The 19,812-nt window shown below is 42.4% G+C and overlaps 1 protein-coding gene across 1 annotated transcript in view; it reads right to left on the bottom strand.

Moving 5' to 3' along the window:
* Positions 1-18,838, bottom strand: part of Cog3 (component of oligomeric golgi complex 3) — a 50,658-nt gene extending 31,820 nt beyond the window's left edge. The window contains 8 exon segments of the mRNA XM_032918381.1: positions 1,802-1,882; positions 3,334-3,459; positions 4,408-4,500; positions 5,500-5,574; positions 6,158-6,323; positions 7,531-7,592; positions 10,869-11,015; positions 18,538-18,838. Of these exon segments, the coding sequence (XP_032774272.1) occupies positions 1,802-1,882; positions 3,334-3,459; positions 4,408-4,500; positions 5,500-5,574; positions 6,158-6,323; positions 7,531-7,592; positions 10,869-11,015; positions 18,538-18,711 (924 nt within the window). The 5' untranslated portion in view covers positions 18,712-18,838.
* Positions 18,839-19,812: the final 974 nt, after the last annotated feature.

Raw genomic sequence — 19,812 nt, 5'->3', positions numbered from 1 at the left:
GACAGCTTTACCATCTTTTTAATCTCTCGTGGGTCTTGGTGGACTTTTATCATTTTATTCATCCCATGTTTCCACTGGGATTACTGCTAGCTTAGTAGTTTATGCTGTCTATCGTAAAACAAAAGCACCTCCATCTTGTACACTAACTGGTTATTTTAAAAAGTGGTAAAGCCGCTGATGGTTGGGCAGTCACTTTATAGTCAGCCACTACCCTAAGTTCTCTTTACACCATTCCTTCCAATTCAAATATTCAGTGTTGGCTCTTCGCTAACTGACAAAAGCCATCCAGGCACAATCCAAATCTCCTCATCAACCTCTTCCTCAGTCTTCTACCCAAAACCATGTCTTCCATCTGAAAAACACATAATTCTCCTCCAACGGGCTGACTTTCCCGGAAGAACATGAAGTCCTGTTCACAAAAGTGTAACATTCCTTCTAGTGACAAGAAGAATGTTCATGTGTAAGCTCCAGTAAACTACCTCAACTGGTATAACACATATAGACACGGGTTTGACCACTCCTCTCCATGTATCAGGATAGATAACTGACCACCCCTTAGACAGACACCTCTCAGGAAGTAAGGCACAAGCCTCTTCATACAACCATTACCAGAGCCTTGTCCAGATCCTACACCTCTCCTGGACGGCTGCAAACTGTGCTTGTTGAGGGCCCTCCTCCCTACCTTTGGATTTCTCTTTACTATAATCCATTTAAGTGTCATCTCTGAGACGGTAATCTGACCAAAGCCTTCTCAGCCTTAGATCAGTTGCTTGTCTTCTCTTTTCACGAACCAGCCTGCCATGTGACAAGCTTGTCACTTCCTCTTTCCATCAGACTCAGATACTAACACCACCCTGAAGTGCAGTTACAATAGATCACAGGAATCCCTCAAATCCCTCTTTATGTCTCTGTGAACCTTCCCTGTCTAACACCCTCATGTCTACTAGGAATCTGAGTTTTATTTCTTTTACATCTGTTTAGTGTGTACGCTGAGTGGTTTTTATCTCAACTTGACACAGGCTAAAGTCCTCTGAAAGGAGGAAACCTCAATTGAGAAAATGCCTCCAGAAGATCAGGTTGTAGGCAAGTCTGTAGGACATTTTCCTAATTAGTGATTGATGGGGAAGGACCTAGCCGTTATGGGTGGTGTCATCCTTAGACTGGTAGTCCTGGGTTCTATAAGAAAGCAAGCTAAACAAGCCATGGAGAACAAACTAGTAAACACAGTCCTTCAAAGCTTGTGTATTGGCACCTGCCTCCAGGTTCCTGTTCTGACTTCCTTTGATAAACCAAAGGAAATAGCCCTCTCCTCTTCAAACTGCTTTGATCATGGTGTTTCATTGTAGCAATAGTAACCCTAAGACACATGTGAGTGAGTAAGAGAGAGAGAGAGAGAGAGAGAGAGAGAGAGAGAGAGAGAGTGTGAGTGTGTGTCTGTGTCTGTGTCTGTGTCTGTGTCTGTGTCTGTGTCTGTGTCTGTGTCTGTGTCTGTGTCTGTGTCTGTGCATACATCCTGCAGGAGTCGGTCCTGTCCTTCACCAGGGATTGAACTCAGGCCATCAGGCTTGGCAGCAAGGCCCTTTGGATCTGAGCCATCTCACCAGCCCCGCAAATCTAAGATTTCACCTAGTAAGTGCCCTGAGCATCACGGGAAGGGTGAAGACTTTCCTGCTCTGGAGACCTGAAATGCCTTCCTCTCACTCAAGTTCATTTCCTGGGATAAGTGAAAGAGTAAGGATGGCTTCCGAAGGACTGGCTGAAAATTTTCCAAACAACATTCGATATGTGTCAACAGACTTACTCTGACTTTAGGGGCAGCAGCTCGAAATTTCACATAAAATAGTGTGAAGGCATTGTCTGCATTAGGGACTGATGAGGGGTCCTGAAGAAACATGGAGAGAAAGATATTAGCAAACACGCCATTACTCAGAAAAGAACAGACACTTCATCCGTGTACTGCTTGGCCTCCATGCCTAACAATGCTCAGAGAAGAATCTCTAAGAGAAGTTATATATGTTAATATTGTTACAGCTGCGGTCTCACTAACAGTGCTATCATCTTCCCTTTACAGCTACAATTCATTCTGTGTCACTTGAGTTTTGGCAGTAAATACGACCGAATTCAGACTTAAGCTGTTACTTACTGAGCATAGAACACGGGGCACGTTTCTAGCATCTCTGACATTCACTGCACATCCTTGGAGATTAAGCTTTTCCATTTCCTTCACTGCTTCCGTCTGCCATGGTAGGAACTGAGTTCCAAGGCCTGGCACATTCTAGACACTGCTCTACCTCTGAGCACATCGCAGCCTATCTTTAGTTTCCTTTCCTTTTACTTTGCCACGTGACAGGTCTCACTGAGTTAGTTATACAGACTTAGCCTTGAACCACTTATCCTCCTGCCTCCGTCCCCCAAGCAGCGTAGGTCATAGGTATGTCCAACTGAAAAGTGAGCTTAAGAAATCAAATACAGCCTTTGCGGCTTTGTTTTCCTGTGAGAAAATCTATTCAGTGGCCATCCTAGGCAGTACCACTCTTATTTTCTACCTGGTCAGTGTGTGCTACTTTTCTACCTAGTAACTCGTAACTAGTTTTCTCGTCATTTTTACTAGTTATTATTTCTAAACCACCTTGGCAGCAGGACCTCGTGAGCTCTTTCCCACCCTGCATTCTCTAATACAATACCAAGCGTGAGGATGTCTCAATAGGCATAAGGCTGTTGCCCGGTATGGTGGTAAATGTCTGTAACCCCAGCATCCCAGACGCATGCAAGAAGACCAGAAGTTCAAGCCCAGGCTGGCAACACAGTGATCCCTGTCTCAACCCCCATGGGCTGAATGTATAAGTCAGTGTGCCTCCCTGGTGAGTCCAAGGCCGTGGTGCAGTCAGAGCACTGTAACAGTTATCCATGGACAAAGCCATGGATTCTGAGGGCAAAAGTCCAAGAACTATGAGTAGAACCCAACACTAGTTGATAAACTGTAAAACGAAATGTAAGCTATTTCTTCCCTGAACCATTCATTTTAGCTTTCCATTAAAATATTGGCACAAAATAAATCAAAAATGGTAAAAGTGAGTGAGTTTAAATGGTGAATAATTAAAAAGAATTCTCATTCTAATTTCCCCCCCTGGTGCTAGGGGTTGAAAGCAGACTTTATAATACCAGGCAAGGGCTCTACCAGCTGAGCTAAATAGGATGTGGCCATACTTCTCTATCTTAAAACCTACAGCACAGATTCTTACTTAATTATACAGTACTAATTCAGATAAAGATTATGGAAGGCAAATATATCAGAAATAAAAACCAAGCTGACATTAGGCTCAATTAACTCACCCTTTTTAGTAACTGATTTGTGAGAGTCTGCAGTGTGTTCACAGTATATGTCTTCATGAGGTGCAAAGCTTTAGAAAGACATTGTTTAAACTTCAGTAAGTATACAGGATAATCTTTAAAATTAGGCTGCAAAACAAGGAAATTTACAAAAGAAATAAATATTAACAATTAGCAAACTGTCAATGACAACCAAGGTGCTCTCTATGCAAAGCAAACGTGAAGTTCTGCAGATTATTAGCTCTGTAAGAAAACTACTTGAATGATGACTTGGGGCTCAGTCAGCATTTGCATTTATAAGCAATTAAATGTCAGTGACCCCTGAACTTTGACCCTACTAGAAACAAAACAGAGTTAGCAGAACTAAGAGCATCAGGAAATCCTTGTCGGATTGAGACAGGGATAAAATGAAAAGGACTCGTCCTTCTGGGCATCGCCTGCACCCCCACCCAAGTAATCTATCTCCAAGAGTATCCTATCTTGCACATCCACAAATGAACACAGGAAAAGATCGCATCCTTTAAGTAGGATAAGGCTGAATCAGTGAGGATCTCTTCCAGCCCTGGAATTCTCAGAAGCCAAAAGTACTGTGTATACCACAAAGAACAGCAACAAAATCACACTTGTTTTTCTTCAGCTTGTTACAGACATATAATCATCCCTCAATATTCAGACAGCACTAGTTCTAAGACCCTCCCCAAAAGACAAGCAGATACTCAGACACCATGAATAAAACGGAGCATAAGTTTTATATACCAGATATCCACCCTTCCTTATACTTTACATAGTCCCCTAGTTTCTTAGCAGACTTGCATAACATAAACGCCATGGGACAGCTATTATGCTGTACCTTTCAAAAAAAGGGAATAATGAAAACAAGGAAAATAGGCTGTACACATTTAGTACAAACAAAAGTTCTTTTTTTAATCTTGGCAATGCACAAATGGTTGAATTCACACAGGAGAAAGCTATAGAGAGAGCTGACTATATTTTTCCCACTGGGAAAAAAATTACTGTATAGCCTAAGAGATATAGTAGAATTGTTAATATTTTTTAAAACATAAAAATATGACTTACATGAGATGAAATATATGTTATACAATCATCTAACTTGGCCAGCATAGGGATAAATCCTTCACTATTCACAGACAACGTCGGAGAATTCAATTTCTTCAAATAGAAGGAAAAGGAACAACCAATTAACAACAAAAAAGTAAACATTGAAAATTATCAACTAGAATTAACGTATTTTAAGTAGTGTACTTTTAGTCTAATAAAAGGCCTTGAACGATCACTAAAATACCCAACTGTAGTCCATGTACAACAACCTAGTGTCAACCTAGTACAGAATAAACACCTACGTACGTACATCCAGGAAAGAGACCCACTGTGCAATGCTAAACTGAATTCTACATCTCAGACCCAGTGTCCCACTTCCTATCACTTTACCACATGCCTGCATTTGGTCCCGGACCACGTTCTTACGGTTAAGAATTAACTAGCAGTCATAGCACTTGCAGGCAGGTTCATGGGACACTGAGTTCAATTTCCAGCACAGGAAAAAAAAAGAAAAAACCAAATATTACTAGCCATTTATTCTTTCTTGATACTAAGGTGATTTGCCAATGAGCCGATTCACACAGCATCCAGCATCTAAATGGCTGCCCACCTTACTTTTATGTCTTTAATATTAGACTACAGTAATTACAGTTACTTTAATAACTTAGTCATATGATGTATGAATAGCTATGACTAACTTACAGTCAGAAACATGGAAATACACCTTACTCAGAAGCAGTATTATCTGCTTTATGAGGACTACATGGATCCTCAAACTGAGCATGAGAACTGGATTAAAAACGTGTGGACAGGATTATAGAAATTCATTTAAAGCTGGGCATTTACTGTCCTAATTTTCACAGCTTACAAGGAAAATTCTAGAACAGGTAATCAACAAGAGATCCAATCACAATAATACAATTTAAGAAAACTATTTAAATCACATACGGAAAATTCTAAACTGATAATGATATATCCACTTCTTAAATCAGAAACTACATCCGTGACCAACCGTTAAGTTCAAGTATCACTTTATATGCTTGAGGATTACTAAAAAGGGAAATACAAAATAAGATATCACTAACTTTACCAAAGACACAAAGCACTTACTGTGTTAATGGTCTCCAACTCATTAAAATAAGACAGCTTCTGTTGGATGTGCTCAGCAAGATCAGCAAGTTCCGACTCACATTTTAAAGAGAAAAATCAATTATTATAAAAATACATGAAATCAGTACCCTAATGTTAAAATTACTTTGAATAGATTTATATTTAACATTTAAGTTTAAATCAGGTATGACTTCAGAATCATGCTCAAGAATTTCTGCACCCATCAACAAACAAGAAGAGACTACAATTATAAAACAAGTGCCTATCTTCTAAAAACACAGAAAAACTACAGAGAAAACTCTGAAATACAGTAGCTTCAGTGGTCTAGCTGCACTCACAGGTTTAAGTCTCCTCCTGTACTCCTCAGGCAGACAATTACAAACAAAACCCACCATTACTGCAATCACTCTGCGTATCTGAAAATGTCAGTAGTGAGGACAGAACAAAATAACCAGTACACTCTGTAACTGCACCTAGACGATCAGAACAAGGAAGTCTGCCTCTGGCTCTGCTCCCTTCACAGCAATCTGCATGTTTAGCAGTCTCATAGAGAGCAAGCTTCATGATCTACCCAGAGAAGTTAGGAAAACTATGGTTAAATAGCATCCATCTATTTAAAATGCTCACCGACCCTCTCTCTTTCCCGACTCCCAATTACCTGCTCTTTTAGGAGCTGTTCACAGGCTTCGTGAAGCGTTCCTGTCTTGTTGGACACAAACAGATACTGTTTCTGCAGGGACTCCAGGTGCTGAAGAGCACTGTTCACGTCACTCAGTATAGCATCACACTGTTCCTGAAACCCAGACAAGTAATCCCTCATCTGTCTAGAAAACAGAACCAAGAGGGGATTGGCAATAATATTTTCCCCCAATCAGCATAGTCAATAACAATAAGGTTTTGTCTTTTCTAAAAGCATAACTATCGGGTGGAAAATCTGGCCCACTGTAAATGTGTAACACTCAGAACCACAGAGAAGCTAGCCCATAAACTATTTCAGTGCTGAGGAAGATGAATCGCTGACAACACAAGCAACAAAAGGAATTCGTCATGGAGCCGCGACCTGGTTTCTTGCATGTAAGTCAATAAATCACTGGTGTCAACCTCCAAAGATGGGACACTAGGACATCCCAAGGCAGCAAGGAGGCTACTTCTTCAGATAACTGCCACCTTCAAAAGCCACACACGTGATGTGAAAAGAATTCTGAATTTGAGACTAGAAGACACTGGTCCGGGTTGGGGATTTAGCTCAGTGGTAGAGCGCTTACCTAGGAAGCGCAAGGCCCTGGGTTCGGTCCCCAGCTCCGAAAAAAAGAACCAAAAAAAAAAAAAAAGAAGAAGACACTGGTCCAAACTGCATTTTATCTAAGCCCAAATGGCAATTAGTGTCCAAGTCTCAGTCTGGCCACTTGTAAAATGGGGATGGTAACGTTTCTTGATGACTGGCTATGGATAAAGTGGGATTATACATCCCTAACATTGCCTATCAGTAGCAGCCGTGAATACACCAAACACAGTGGTGCACATCTTTACTCCCACCACTTGGGAGGCAGAGACAGGCAAATCTCTGTGAGTCCAAAGCCAGCCTGGTCTACATAAGTGAGGTCTACATAAGTGAGGTCTAAGAGGGAGACTCTGTCTTGAAAAAACAAAAACAAAACAACAGCAGCGAAGGCTGTGAATAAATGTTAACTGAACACAAATGCAGAACCCATAATCTAAGCTCAAGAGAGACGCCACCTGGTGCCCTCCCTCCCCTGCTCGCAGCATACACTAGCATACTCAGTCTGAATGGCCATCATTAAGGTCTTCCTTCCATGGACGCTTCTCCTGACACATGAAATACCTCAGAGAATCCCACCTAACTTCTTGATCCATGTCCTTTCTGCAGTTCTTTGTCTTAAATCATTTATAATCACAATCCCCGCCCTGGCCAGTCTTGAGGAAAATCTTAACTGTTAGGTTGTTCTGATAACTTGAGATGACTATGATGTAAAAATCAGGATATTCAACAAACAAAGGACCCACACATACCTATATTTAGTTCCTTCATCCTGATCCATTTGAGTTTGCAGCTTTGCAAACCATGAGAAAAACTGGAAAATAAAGAGGATTATTCCATCAACCAAACTAAAACGCATAAATGGAAACTAATTACATGGTAGAATACAAGTCAAGGGCAGGCATTACCTAATAGATTCTTATTTATAGGGCTCAGCCACTAATAATTAGCTTTGAGCTTTGTTAAACATCTAACATCTATATGCCAGGAAAAGCAAAAGATATGAAAAGCATTTTCATTTCCAGAGTCAAGTAAAGAGCAGTATTAAAGACACATATAAAAAATAAATGTTTTTTCTTAAGGAACTAGTACCTGGCTCTTAGTTTGCCAAATTTGAAGAATTAGTATAGGGTGTTGGGTAAATATTAATATCAATGTTACCAAATAAGAATGGTGAGACTATAAACTTGAAAATCACATAGTAAATTAAAAATATTGACTTTGGGGATAGCCCAGTGGTCAAGAGCACTGGTTGTTCTTCCAGATGACCTGATTCAATTCCCAGAACCCACATGATAGCTCACAACTGTTATAACTCTAGTTTCAAGGAATCCAACCCCTTCTTCTGGCTACTGAGGGCACCAGACAGGTAACTGGTATGCAGACATGCATACAGGCAGTACATGCACACACGTAACATAAAAAGGGAAAGTGAAAGAGAATATAGACTTAAGGTTTCATCTGCCCTATACCAATGTTATAAGAAATTATCCATTATTTGAAAATAGATACAAATCTGGCGGTGGTCATACATGCCTACAATAGCAACACTCAGAAAGCTGAAGCAAGAGGATCGTGAGTTCAAAGCCAGCCTGGGATACACTGGGGAAGAGAGGGGAGGGGAAAACAGAAAAGAAAAACAAAACAAGTAAGAAAGTTAATTTACTTGAGAAATTTGCAAATTCATGTGGCAGGGTGATGATAAAATTGTTTTCTACTTTAGCCAAGTATATTGGCACACACCTGTAATTAGAACACTTGGGAAGTAGAGACCGAAAGATCAAGAGTTCAAAGCCAGTTTGGACTACATCAGGAATACAAAGCCAGCTTGTACTACACAAGATCCTGTCTTGAACACAAAAACAAAAATAGGTTCATAGCAGGTTAACTTTTTGATAGAAATAGTTATACCAGGATATACACTCTCCAAACGTATCTGGCTGACACTTAAAGTGAGCAAATTTTATCATATATAAATCATAACCAACATATCAGATACTTCAAACTTTTAAAAAAGAGTGTACAAGTGTGAATTTAATACAGGTTTTGATTCACAGAAGGGGAACTTCTGTGAAAGGAGAGAAGGGAGAGAGAAGGGTGGGCAAGAGTGGAGCAGGCTGGGGAGGGCAGTGAGGGGAGAGCACAGTACAGTAGCATCAAATCAAAGGGCCATGCTGAAACCTTCTATTTTGTACACACTAAGAGGATGTGGAAAGGAAAACAATGATGGCTTCAAACAGCCATCAAACAGTCCAATAACATTCACAACATCGTTCAAAGCCACCTTCGCCAGTTCTCAAAGTGGGAGTCAATGTCAAGAGGATACAGGCTTTTCATCTACGTTGGCTAACAGTTTCCAAGCATTCACTGTGTGCTTGCTACACACTGTATTTGCATGTGTTATTTAATTCTCCTAAAACCATGGCAGATAGGTATATCATCCTCAGTTAATAGACTCAGAAACTAAAGGCCTGAAAAGGCAAATAATTTGCCAAACCTTACAATGATGCTAAGTAACAGAGCTGACTTGCAGACGTGAGTCAGCCTAACTCCAGCTGGTAGTCTGACTACAGAGCAGGAGCAGATGTGAGTAGGCCTAACTCCAGCAAGAGCAGGCATAGGTCAGCCTAACTACAGCAGAGGCAGATGAAGGTCAGGCTAACTCTCCAACAGGAGCACAAGAAGGTTGGCCTAACCACAGCAAGAGCTCTCCTTTGCTTTGTTTCGCTGCCTCTCATGACTCACAACGCATGCAATTCAGTATATCTGCTTATGTTTCATTTGAAAATGCCTCTGCTTTAACGCATTTTTTGTCTTTGTTTTGGTTTTAAAGACACAGCATCACTATGTAGCCCAGGATGCCCTTGAACTTGCTATATATCCAGGCTGGCCTCGAACTGGTGATCCTCTTGTCTCAATGAGCTCTAACTCTCCTCAACTACTAACCAGACTCAAGCCTGCATAGCTCCCAGGATCAGAGGAGATCCAGTATGGTCGGGGTGGTATAGGCATAGATAGCTCTAACTCTTACCAAGTCAGAAAGAATAAACAGGAGAAGATCTATATAAACTACTACACATTTAAGTTTGTAATTAGCAAAAGGAAATGCCAAATGAATGCTAAATTACTGTAAATAATTATAAAATTTCATCTAAAGAAAACATTTAGATTTTTAAAACAAGTAGAGAAGGATTTTTGTGTATCTAGATGTATGTACATATTTTATAATGATTTATTATCTCTAATTTTTTTTTAAAATCAGTATGAATGCTTTGCCTGTGTGTGTTATCCTGCAAATGTGAGAAGAGGGCATCAGATCCCCTGGAACTGGAGTTAAAACAGTTGTGAGCAGTCCAGTGTGGATGCTAGGAATCAAACCTGGAACCCCTGAAAGAGCAGCCAGTGCTCTTAACCACTAAGCCATCTCTCCAGCCCTGGGAGGTTATTCTAGACCTTATGCTTCTTTATCTATTGCCAATATAATTGGGCAATGCTGCGGTCTGAATGAGAACAGCCTCCACAGACACATAGATGTGAATGCTTGGTCACCAGGGAGTGGCATATTAGGATGTGTGGCCTTGTTTTAGTAGGTGTGGCTTTGTTAGAAGTGTGTCTCTGGGGGTGGGTTCTGCAGCTTCGGACCCTCAAGCCAAGCCCAGTGTATCTCTCTTCTGCCTGCCGATCCAGATATAGAACTGCCAGCTCCTTCTCCAGCACCATGTCTGCCTGTGACATGCTATGACAATGACAGACTAAACTGAAACTGTAAGCCAGTCCCAAACAAATACCTTCCTTTACAGGAGTTGCCAGGTCATGGTGTCCCTTCACAGAAATAAAACCCTAACTAAGATAGGCAATAAGGTCACTTAAAAAACACTCAAAACTAACAAGACTGTTGACGCTAGTGCCCTTCGGGGTGTTTAAGCTTTGATATCATGTTGTCATCTGCAAGTGTTCGGCCATGTTCAGATACCCTAGGAGATACGTAGCCCCGATACAAGTGAATTATGCCTGCACTGCCCTCTTACTTCAGCCTGTCTTGAGACACCAAGAATAATCCAATGTCCCCAGAAAAGATGGTACCATTTACCTGCTGGGCAGTCTCAATTCTTTCTTCTTCCATTCCTAAAGATGTGAAGCCCTTTAAGAGGACGTCTTCTGTAGATTCAGGCACTACAGCAGTCAGCTCAATGGGCAGCAACTGGGATGCTAAACTGCATACATCTTCAATTGGGAGCTTGAAAAAGAAAGCCACAAGATATTTAACTTGAACTCTAAGTCAATGCAATTGTTCCTATCTTGTTTTAAAAAGAACAGAATATTTCCTTTAAATTCTCTGAGATCAGGAAATTTTGCCCGGCAGTGGTAGCGCATACCTTTAATCCTGCACACAGGAGGCAGAGACAGGCAGATCCCTGTGAGTTTGAGGCAGGCCAGCTTGCTCGGTCTACAGAGCAAGTTCCAAGACAGCCAAGGTTACACAGAGAAACCCTGTCTTTAAAAACAAAGAAAATGGCACACAATACTAACATCTCTTCAGGATAGATGCTGCTTGTAAGATGTAAGGAGGACGCCAGTGTCCCTCAGGAGCAAGGTCTTACTGTTGAGTCAGCTTCTAAACAGTGGGGAGGAATCTATGTGGAACCACACACATTTTCTCATGTGAACCTCTCTAAACTACCACTAGACAAAAGGAAAGCTTGTGTGCTGTTGTAAGTAGTGTGTTCTCTACAGGATCTAACACAAAGGCCTGCCCAACCAACAGAATTAACAAGTCACAATCAGTAACCCACAAGCTGCCTCTTCCTACCACCCCCATCCATGGTACAGTATACCTCACCTCCACTGCTGTACTGTGAGATTCAACAACAGAGAAGAGACTAGAAAGAATCTCCCAGCTTTTATCAGTTCCAAAAGAACGGCAGGCATGAGGCTTCCCTGAAACTCCAATACAGCATTCTCGCTCCCACTACTAACACATTTCGACTCTGGTATTAATTTACCTGAAGTCCCAAACCAGACAACGTGCTTTTAGACCTAAAAGAAACTGGAAGCAGATTACAGGGTAAGCAACAGGGCCTACTATTAGGTTCAATTCTAGTGCTAAGCTCATGGCATTTAAAGTTTTCCAACTAAGACATGACTCAAGGCCTTAGGAAACTGTTTTCATCTTTCTGAATGCAGACGCTCATCTGAAGATAGGGCTTCTTCTTTAAAGCTCAAAGTAGTTGGGGATTTAGCTCAGTGGTAGAGCACTTGCCTAGCAAGCGCAAGGCCCTGGGTTCAGTCCTCAGCTCCGGGGGAAAAAAAAAAAGCTCAAAGTAAACCAGATGCACAAATACCCACTACTAATCTAGAAGGCAGTCTTTGATGGGGAAGCTACATTTGTGTTCACATTGGTCTATACACACATGGTAACACACTACAGTAAAGCATAGTTTATTAAAGCCTCATGATGATGTACAAGCTGGTGGCATTGGAGAAATTAATGATTCTATTCCTCAATTTCTGCTCTTATCACATACAGAGCCAGTGGGCACACCAAGACTACTGTGAGGACCAAAGAAGAAAGCACTGGCTACTTCAAGTGCTGGCAAACATGATCAGGAAGGTCCTCGTACACATACGGGTCAGACTCAGGAGCAGGAAGGGTCCTAGACAAACACAAATGTCTTCTCAGGATATCACAATGTATATAAACTCTTGCTGAAAAGTTGCTTAATCCCTGATATAAAAGTACTGTGGCCCAGCAAGTTAAGGTTCTCAAACTCCACAAAATCTACCTTGAGTCTGAAGTGTCATCAGCAGCTGTGAGCTGCCATTAGGGATTCTGAAGACAGAACTGTGACTGAGATAAACAACACCTGCACCATAGAGCCAACGCAATTAACCAATGAGGAGCTGTCTCCATAGAGAAAGGACGGCACGCACATACCTCATGACAACACGTAAGGCCTGCCAATATAAATACTCAATAAAGCTGAGCTACTGACATTACAAGTTTTCATTATTCCTCCTCATAGTGACCATAGTTCTGTATTATTCTACTTAGAAGCAACAACGGACTAAATGTAGTGGTCCCAACCTACACTGTGTTTTGGGAACAGAATAGTCACTAAGTTGCCTTTGCAGTACCACATTAGCAGTATAAGTCAGCCCTGTATCGACAGATCGGTTACATAAGAAGTAAAGGGGAAGAATGCATCCAGCTCAGATTCACAAACATCCCAGTAAACATACAGGCCCACACCTGAATAAATACACCAAAACGCAGGTTGCTTGCACACAAACCTGCAAATAATTTACAAAGACCTATGCGTTCTTTTGAACTCTTTTATTACATTTATTTATCATCTGTGTGTGACCTCCCATGCATGTCAAGAGGACAATTTAAGAAGTCAGTTCTCTTCTTCCACCAGATGGGTACCACAGATGAACTCAGGTTCAATCAGCTTAATCACGAAGACTTTTTTACTCACTGAGTCATCTTGCCAGCAAGCCTAAGCATTCTTATATACAGGTCAAACTGCAGGATAACCATGTAAATTAAGCCCCAGGGGAAAGGCTGAGGGGATGGCTTAGGGGTTGCAAGCACTTGTTGCTCTTGCAGAGGATCCGGCCTCCATTCCCAGTGTCCACAGGCAGCTCACAGCCAGTCATAGTTCCAATTCCAGCTGATCTGATCCCTTTTCTGGCCTCCTAGGCACCAAGCACAAGCATGGAACAGATACATACATGCAGGCAAAGCACTCACACACATAAAATAAATCACACCAGGGGAAGATGACATTTCCAGAGATGGTGGAGAAAGAGGAAAGGGAAGGATAAGCGAATGGCTAAAAAAGACTCTCTCACTGTCTGTTCTGCAAGGCAATGGAAGCACCTGGAAGCCACTGACTTAGGACGCATTCACAATCCACACCCACTCACAGGTCCTCCACTAGATCGTCTGAGAAAGCATGACAACAAGGTAGTACAGACCTGGAAGACATGAGTGGCTGGTACTACGTGGGAAAGCAGGGCACAAAGCCCCGCCCACACCCTTCTCCCCAGTGAGCAAGCACCGTGGGGGGAGAGGTCAGTCATAGAATCCAGCATCCCATTTTAGGATGGAGAAGGGAAAAGAAAAAATTCCCACCTGGACAACAGACAAAAACAAGCACACAGAGTCTGCCTCCACTACTGAAGAGACGGTCTCAACGGTAAAGGCCCACCTCAGGGCCCAGGGGCAAAGAACCTGCCTGAAACGGAGGTTAGACCTGACAACACGAAACTCCCAACTATTTTAGACTATCAAAATTCCTATTTAGATCTTGCTTGGTTAAGTCTTTGTATTTTTTTTAAAAGTGTACTATACATTAATATCTGCCATTTCAAATGAGTCCAAGGGGGTCATACACATGTGCTCAGTTTATTATAAACAAAAACAAGACAAAAAAAAGTTATTTTCTAAATTACTTTACCACATAAAACTCAGGATCTGTGAAAAACTGCTCAAGATGTCCAGATACATTCTATAATCTAATCACAAATAAATATGACCAGGCAAAATCACTCAATTTGATTACTTCAAGCACAGATATTAATTTTCAGTCATAAAACCTTGAATTATGGGGCTGGAGAAATGGCCCAGCAGTTAAGGATGCCAGTTCAGGTCCCAGCACCCATCCCAGGTGGTTCACACACCTGTAACTCAAGCTCTAGGGACTCCGGGGACTCCGGAGCCCTCTGCTGGCCTCTATTGGCAGACAGACAGACAGACAGACAGACACACACACACACACACTTAAAAATAAAATCTACAGCTAGGCAGGTGGCACACACCTTTAATCCCAGCACTCAGGAGACAGAGGCAGGCAGATTTCTGTGTTTCAGGACAGCCAGAACTAGACAGAGAAACCCGTCATGAAAAACAAAAATTAAAAATAAATAAAAATAAAATAAAAACCTTTAAATATCAGAAGCAAGAGGCTCCCCCTGGTCCCTTTCTTTTACTAACAAGAAACTATTTTCTCTCAAATTAAGTAGGAGGGAAATTATAATGCAACTACCTTAAAGACATAGTGTCTCAGGCTGGAGAGATGGCTCAGCGGTTAAGAGCACTGACTGCTCTTCCAGAGGTCCTGAGTTCAATTCCCAGCACCCACATGGTGACTCACAACCATCTGTAATAGGATCCAATGCCCTCTTCTGGAGTCTGAAGACAGCTACAGTATATTCATATACATAAAATAAAGAAATAAATCTTTAAAAAAAGAAAGAAAGAAGGAAGGGAAGAAAGAAATAGTATCTTAAAGAACAAAACAACTTGCTTTTAGCAGCATAAGAGAAAATTATCCCTTTGGGTACCTATGTCCCACTAAGTTCTTTTCACAAAATAGCTGAACTAGAGTGGCCAGTCAGAAGGGGGAGTGGCAGTGTCCCCAGCTTGCCACCTGTGACTTCTCAGAGCCCCCCTCCATGCAGTGCCTTGGCTTCAGGACAGAGCACACACACCGTCACGGGCAGGAGCACACACTTTGGCTGACATGTTGGGAAGCTGCAGCTTATTATGCCTGTGGCCATGAGCACATTAAATCATCCACACTATGACAAACCACAGAGCACAGCCTCACCATCTTAGCTGTCCAGGAAAAGACAAACGTCCCTTCTTCTCATAAACCTTTTTTGGGAAATCCTGAACCAGAGAAAGTGACTTTAGAGTCAATCTGGCCGATCCATCCCCCAGTTGAACTGACAACAGGCTCTGTTTAGATGGGGCAGATCCTTGAGGCTGGAGTCTCAGAACCTTCCAAGGTACCAAGCCTTTTTTCTCATCTTCAGTCTTACTGACACCTCTACTAGCTCAAGATTCTAATCTGTTCTTTTAAAATATTCATTGTTGAAAAAAGATCACATGAATAATGCACTGTTAGCAAGAAGCACGCCCTGCGCGCCCTTTGTGTACACGAGTGCCTTTACACTCACAACTCCCCATGCGATAAATCTCTATAACAAAAAAATAAATAAATGGAAACATATCAAGTTAATTATCATGCCCAAGGTCACATACCAACAAGAAAACAAGTTATGACAGTAAATTACAGGTAGATTTCAAAATAATTATTTTAGCACTTTAACAAGCACTAGTTAGCAGAAAGAAAAAGATTCTTGCTGTTATAAAAAATTTTTGCTTCAACTACAAGAAGTCTACTGCAAATTATTTTTATTTTATCTAAACACACATACACACACACACACACACACACACACACATACCTCCTTTTTTAAAAAAAAGTCAACTTTTCAAGATAAGGAATGTTTTTTAGACGTACTCATTTTAACATTTTTTTTTTTTTTTTTTTTTTTTCAGGGGCTGAGGACTGAACCCAGGACCTTGCGCTTCCTAGGCAAGTGCTCTACCACTGAGCCAAATCCCCAACCCCACGTACTCATTTTATATGTGAGTGTTTTGCCTGTGTGTATGTATTTGTACCACATGCATGCGTAGTGCCCAGAGGTCAAGAGAACTGGTTTATGGGTATATTGTAAGCTACCAGGAAAGTGCTAGGAATTGAACCTGGATCTTCTGCAAGGGCTGTAGGTGCTTTTAACCTTGGGCCATCTCTCCAGCCCCCAGCCCTAAGAGTGCTCTTTTTAGAAGTAAGAAAGCTGCTTTCTAAAGACATCTTCATGATGTTCACTGAGCATCTGCTGAAGCTGAACACCAGCTAAACCACTAAACCATCCCAGTTCCAACCATTATGAAATAATTTATTTTATGAAAATATGAAGCACTACAGAGAAGTCTATGGGAATATGCTAGTTAGATAAATTAATACTGATGCACTCTTTCCCAACAGTAATGTTAAAGGCATGGTAAGGGGGATGGGTGAATCCCAGTCATCCCATCAGACACAGATCACTTCAGTACAGGGAGAAGAGATCCCAGAGATGGTGTAAACAGCGCTTTCCTGATAATTCTGAGACCTCCCCAAATACCTGGACTTGTTAAGTCCATCCTCTCCCCAGGACCTGCCTCTTCTTTTTCTTCCAGCTACGACATTATGGACCCAGCCTTCTCGGGGCTGGCTTCACGGGTGCATGTCAGTTCTCACCCGAGGCTGTCACTTTCTGTACAAGGCCTTCCCTTCACCTTTAGGTCTGCCCTTACTTTTCGACCTCCCATAAAAGGACATGCCTCATCTATTCTGACCCCACCACCCTACTTTATTCCCCATTTTCGTTTCTATCCCTAATCCCTACCCCAGCATAGGCATGTGGCAATGTGCGTTAAATGGCAGTATGAACTAATGGTAAGTATTGGGGCATAACTAAGGAAGGAAAGTGTAAACTAGTGAGATGCCTTTTTACTTTCAACCCTCTGCACACTCAATAAAGATGAAAACTTAGTTCATAACCCTTGGCAGTAATGATAAAGTTTCCTGTAGTATACGTCTCACACCCTGGTTCTATGAAGTCTAGACACCAGTTTCAGTAATGGGGCACAAAAATTATAAACAGACTGGGAAACACATAAACCAGTTTCTGGGCTGAGGATGTAAATCTCTAGCATAGCATTTACCCAACAATACCAAGATCCTCAGTTTAGTCCCCAGTAAAACACAGACTCTCTCTCTCTCTCTCTCTCTCTCTCTCTCTCTCTCTCTCTCTCTCTCTCTCTCTGACAAACACACACACACTCTCTCTCTCTCTCTGACAAACACACACACTCTCTCTCTCTCTCTCTCTCTCTCACACACACACACACACACACACACACACACACCACACCCACTTATAATCCAGAACATAAAACATAGCCAGATCAAAGAACTTCCCACCTGCTCCTTAGTTTACTTAGGTCTATTTCCTGTATGACATCCTGGAGGTGGGCAGAGAAACACACCTAAGAACACCTATCATTACAGCACAGCACACAAAGGTGCAGACAACGCTTCTAATCACACCTCTAAAGTGTGAGGGCAGAGGTGAAGATGGCAAATCCAATCTGCATTTGGGAAGAATTCCGAATCGTATGGAAATGAATGTTTCCAACATCAAAAATAACCTCCACTGATAAAATAACCCAAACTTCGGACTCGAAACCAGAAGAGCCTGTCAAACACATAAACAATCCAAAAGAAGTACTCTTACCATTATAACTACACTGAATCACACAAACAGTAACATATATACTGTCCCACTGGTAACTAGAAAACTGTTGACACCAAAACCCAAAGCGCTACTTAATAACTGAGTCAACTTGTAAAAATAATTCTTTTTATTGCTTTGCTATAGGTTAAAACAAATCTCATCTTCATAACCTACAGCAAGAGTTCACAGCTTGGTGTGTGATGGATGAAACTGTTACTCGGGACCAGTTCTGATGCCCACCAAGTGCCCCTCTGTCCCTGGGGAGAAGCCAGCCAAATGACTCCAGGATGCAGTTAACACAGACTAGCTGGACTCCGCAGCACAGCACCCCAGGCTGATAGAGAGCAGGGCATCCTATGACACCAGGACACTGTGACACGGGGCCACCAGGAGCAAAAAGCCCGGAGCAAGGCTAAGGCCAACCGTCCCACGCCGCTGGGGGAGGGCTACGCCCTCGCGTGGACGTCCACGCACCCTGGCAGGGCCAGCCGGGGTCGCGAGCAATGCGAGGCTGACAGCAGGACAGACGTAGGCCCTCCCGCTGAATCCGCCACGGTGGCTCGGGACTGGCCAGATCCCCGCACAGGACAGGAAGCCGGGAGCAACCCACGCCCTCGCCTCACCTCGGCCGGCACCGGCAGGTTCTCCACTGCCGCCTTTAGCTCCAGCACCGAGTCCGTCTGCCTGTCTGTCAGCGGCGCTATCGAGTCGGGTCTCCGATCCCAGAGAGACAGCTTCTCGCGAGCGTCCCGCTCGGCCGCCGCCTCGGGCAGCAGCAGCAGCGACGCCTCCGCCATCCCCGCCGCCCTGGGCCCCTCAGCAACGCAGAACGGGAGCCCGACAGGCAGAGCCGGGGAACTTCCGGGAGGACCGGGGCTTCCAGCGCCGCAGCCGCGGCGGGGCGGGCCCGAGCGCCCTGACCCCGGAAACGCTTCCCTAGCGTGGGGGCGGGACCGAGGCCAGAACAGACGTGGCTTTCGACCGAGGATAAACATTTCCGGTTGGGATATAACTCAGGCTAGAGGGATAGGAGACTCGAATGGGCGGAAATAGGCTTGTCCCTACCGGAAGCCTCTTCTTCAATATCAGTAACTTTACTGTAATGGGGTGTTCTGTTTGTTTGTTTTTTTTCCTAACAAGTTGTAAGTCATCCAACAGGGGAATTGATGAACTCCAAAGATCTTCTCTCCTGTCTGATGGGTTATGGGTGCTTTCCATGTTGACATAGCAACCAAGAGCACAAAGTTTTCAAACATACAACTTCCTCGTTAGAAAGCTAGTTTGTGGAAACACAAATTCAAACACATACATATCAAGCCTCAATAATATCAAAAAAACTGGGGAAAAAACCCTAAATTCCTAACATTGAAGAACTTGGTCAATAACTGTCGTTCCAAACATGAAACTGCAAAAATTATTCTGCCATTTAAATCATGATACACATTTGAACAGCTAAAAAAAAATATAGATCAAACCTACCTAATTGAATAAATATACTTTGTAAGTATATAAATTGAATATATAAATATAAACAAATATTGGGTAAGAGAGAGAGAGAGAGAGAGAGAGAGAGAGAGAGAGAGAGAGAGAGAATCTTCAACCTTACCAAAAGTTTAAAAAAAAAAAAAATGTTGGGAAAAATCGAAAGTCATCACTGGGACATCCCAGTCATAATTGTAGCAGACAAGGTAAAAGGGTGGATACTGAGGAACTGGCAAAAGTTCCAGAAAAGCAGTTTGCATAGTTCCAGGTAATCTTCGAAAGATATTTACCAATAAAAAGGAGGAAGCCAGGCATGATGATACACTCCTGAAAGCCCAGTACTTGGAAGGCTGAGGCAGGAAAATTGGAACAACCCAGGCTAATAGCAAGACCTTACCTCAAAAAAGGGGGGATTG

This window comes from Rattus rattus, chromosome 12 (genome assembly GCF_011064425.1).
Source record: "Rattus rattus isolate New Zealand chromosome 12, Rrattus_CSIRO_v1, whole genome shotgun sequence".
In the NCBI taxonomy this organism is placed as follows: Eukaryota; Metazoa; Chordata; class Mammalia; order Rodentia; family Muridae; genus Rattus; species Rattus rattus.
Note: the sequence above shows the minus strand (reverse complement) of the source record. Positions and strands in the feature narration are given on the sequence as shown.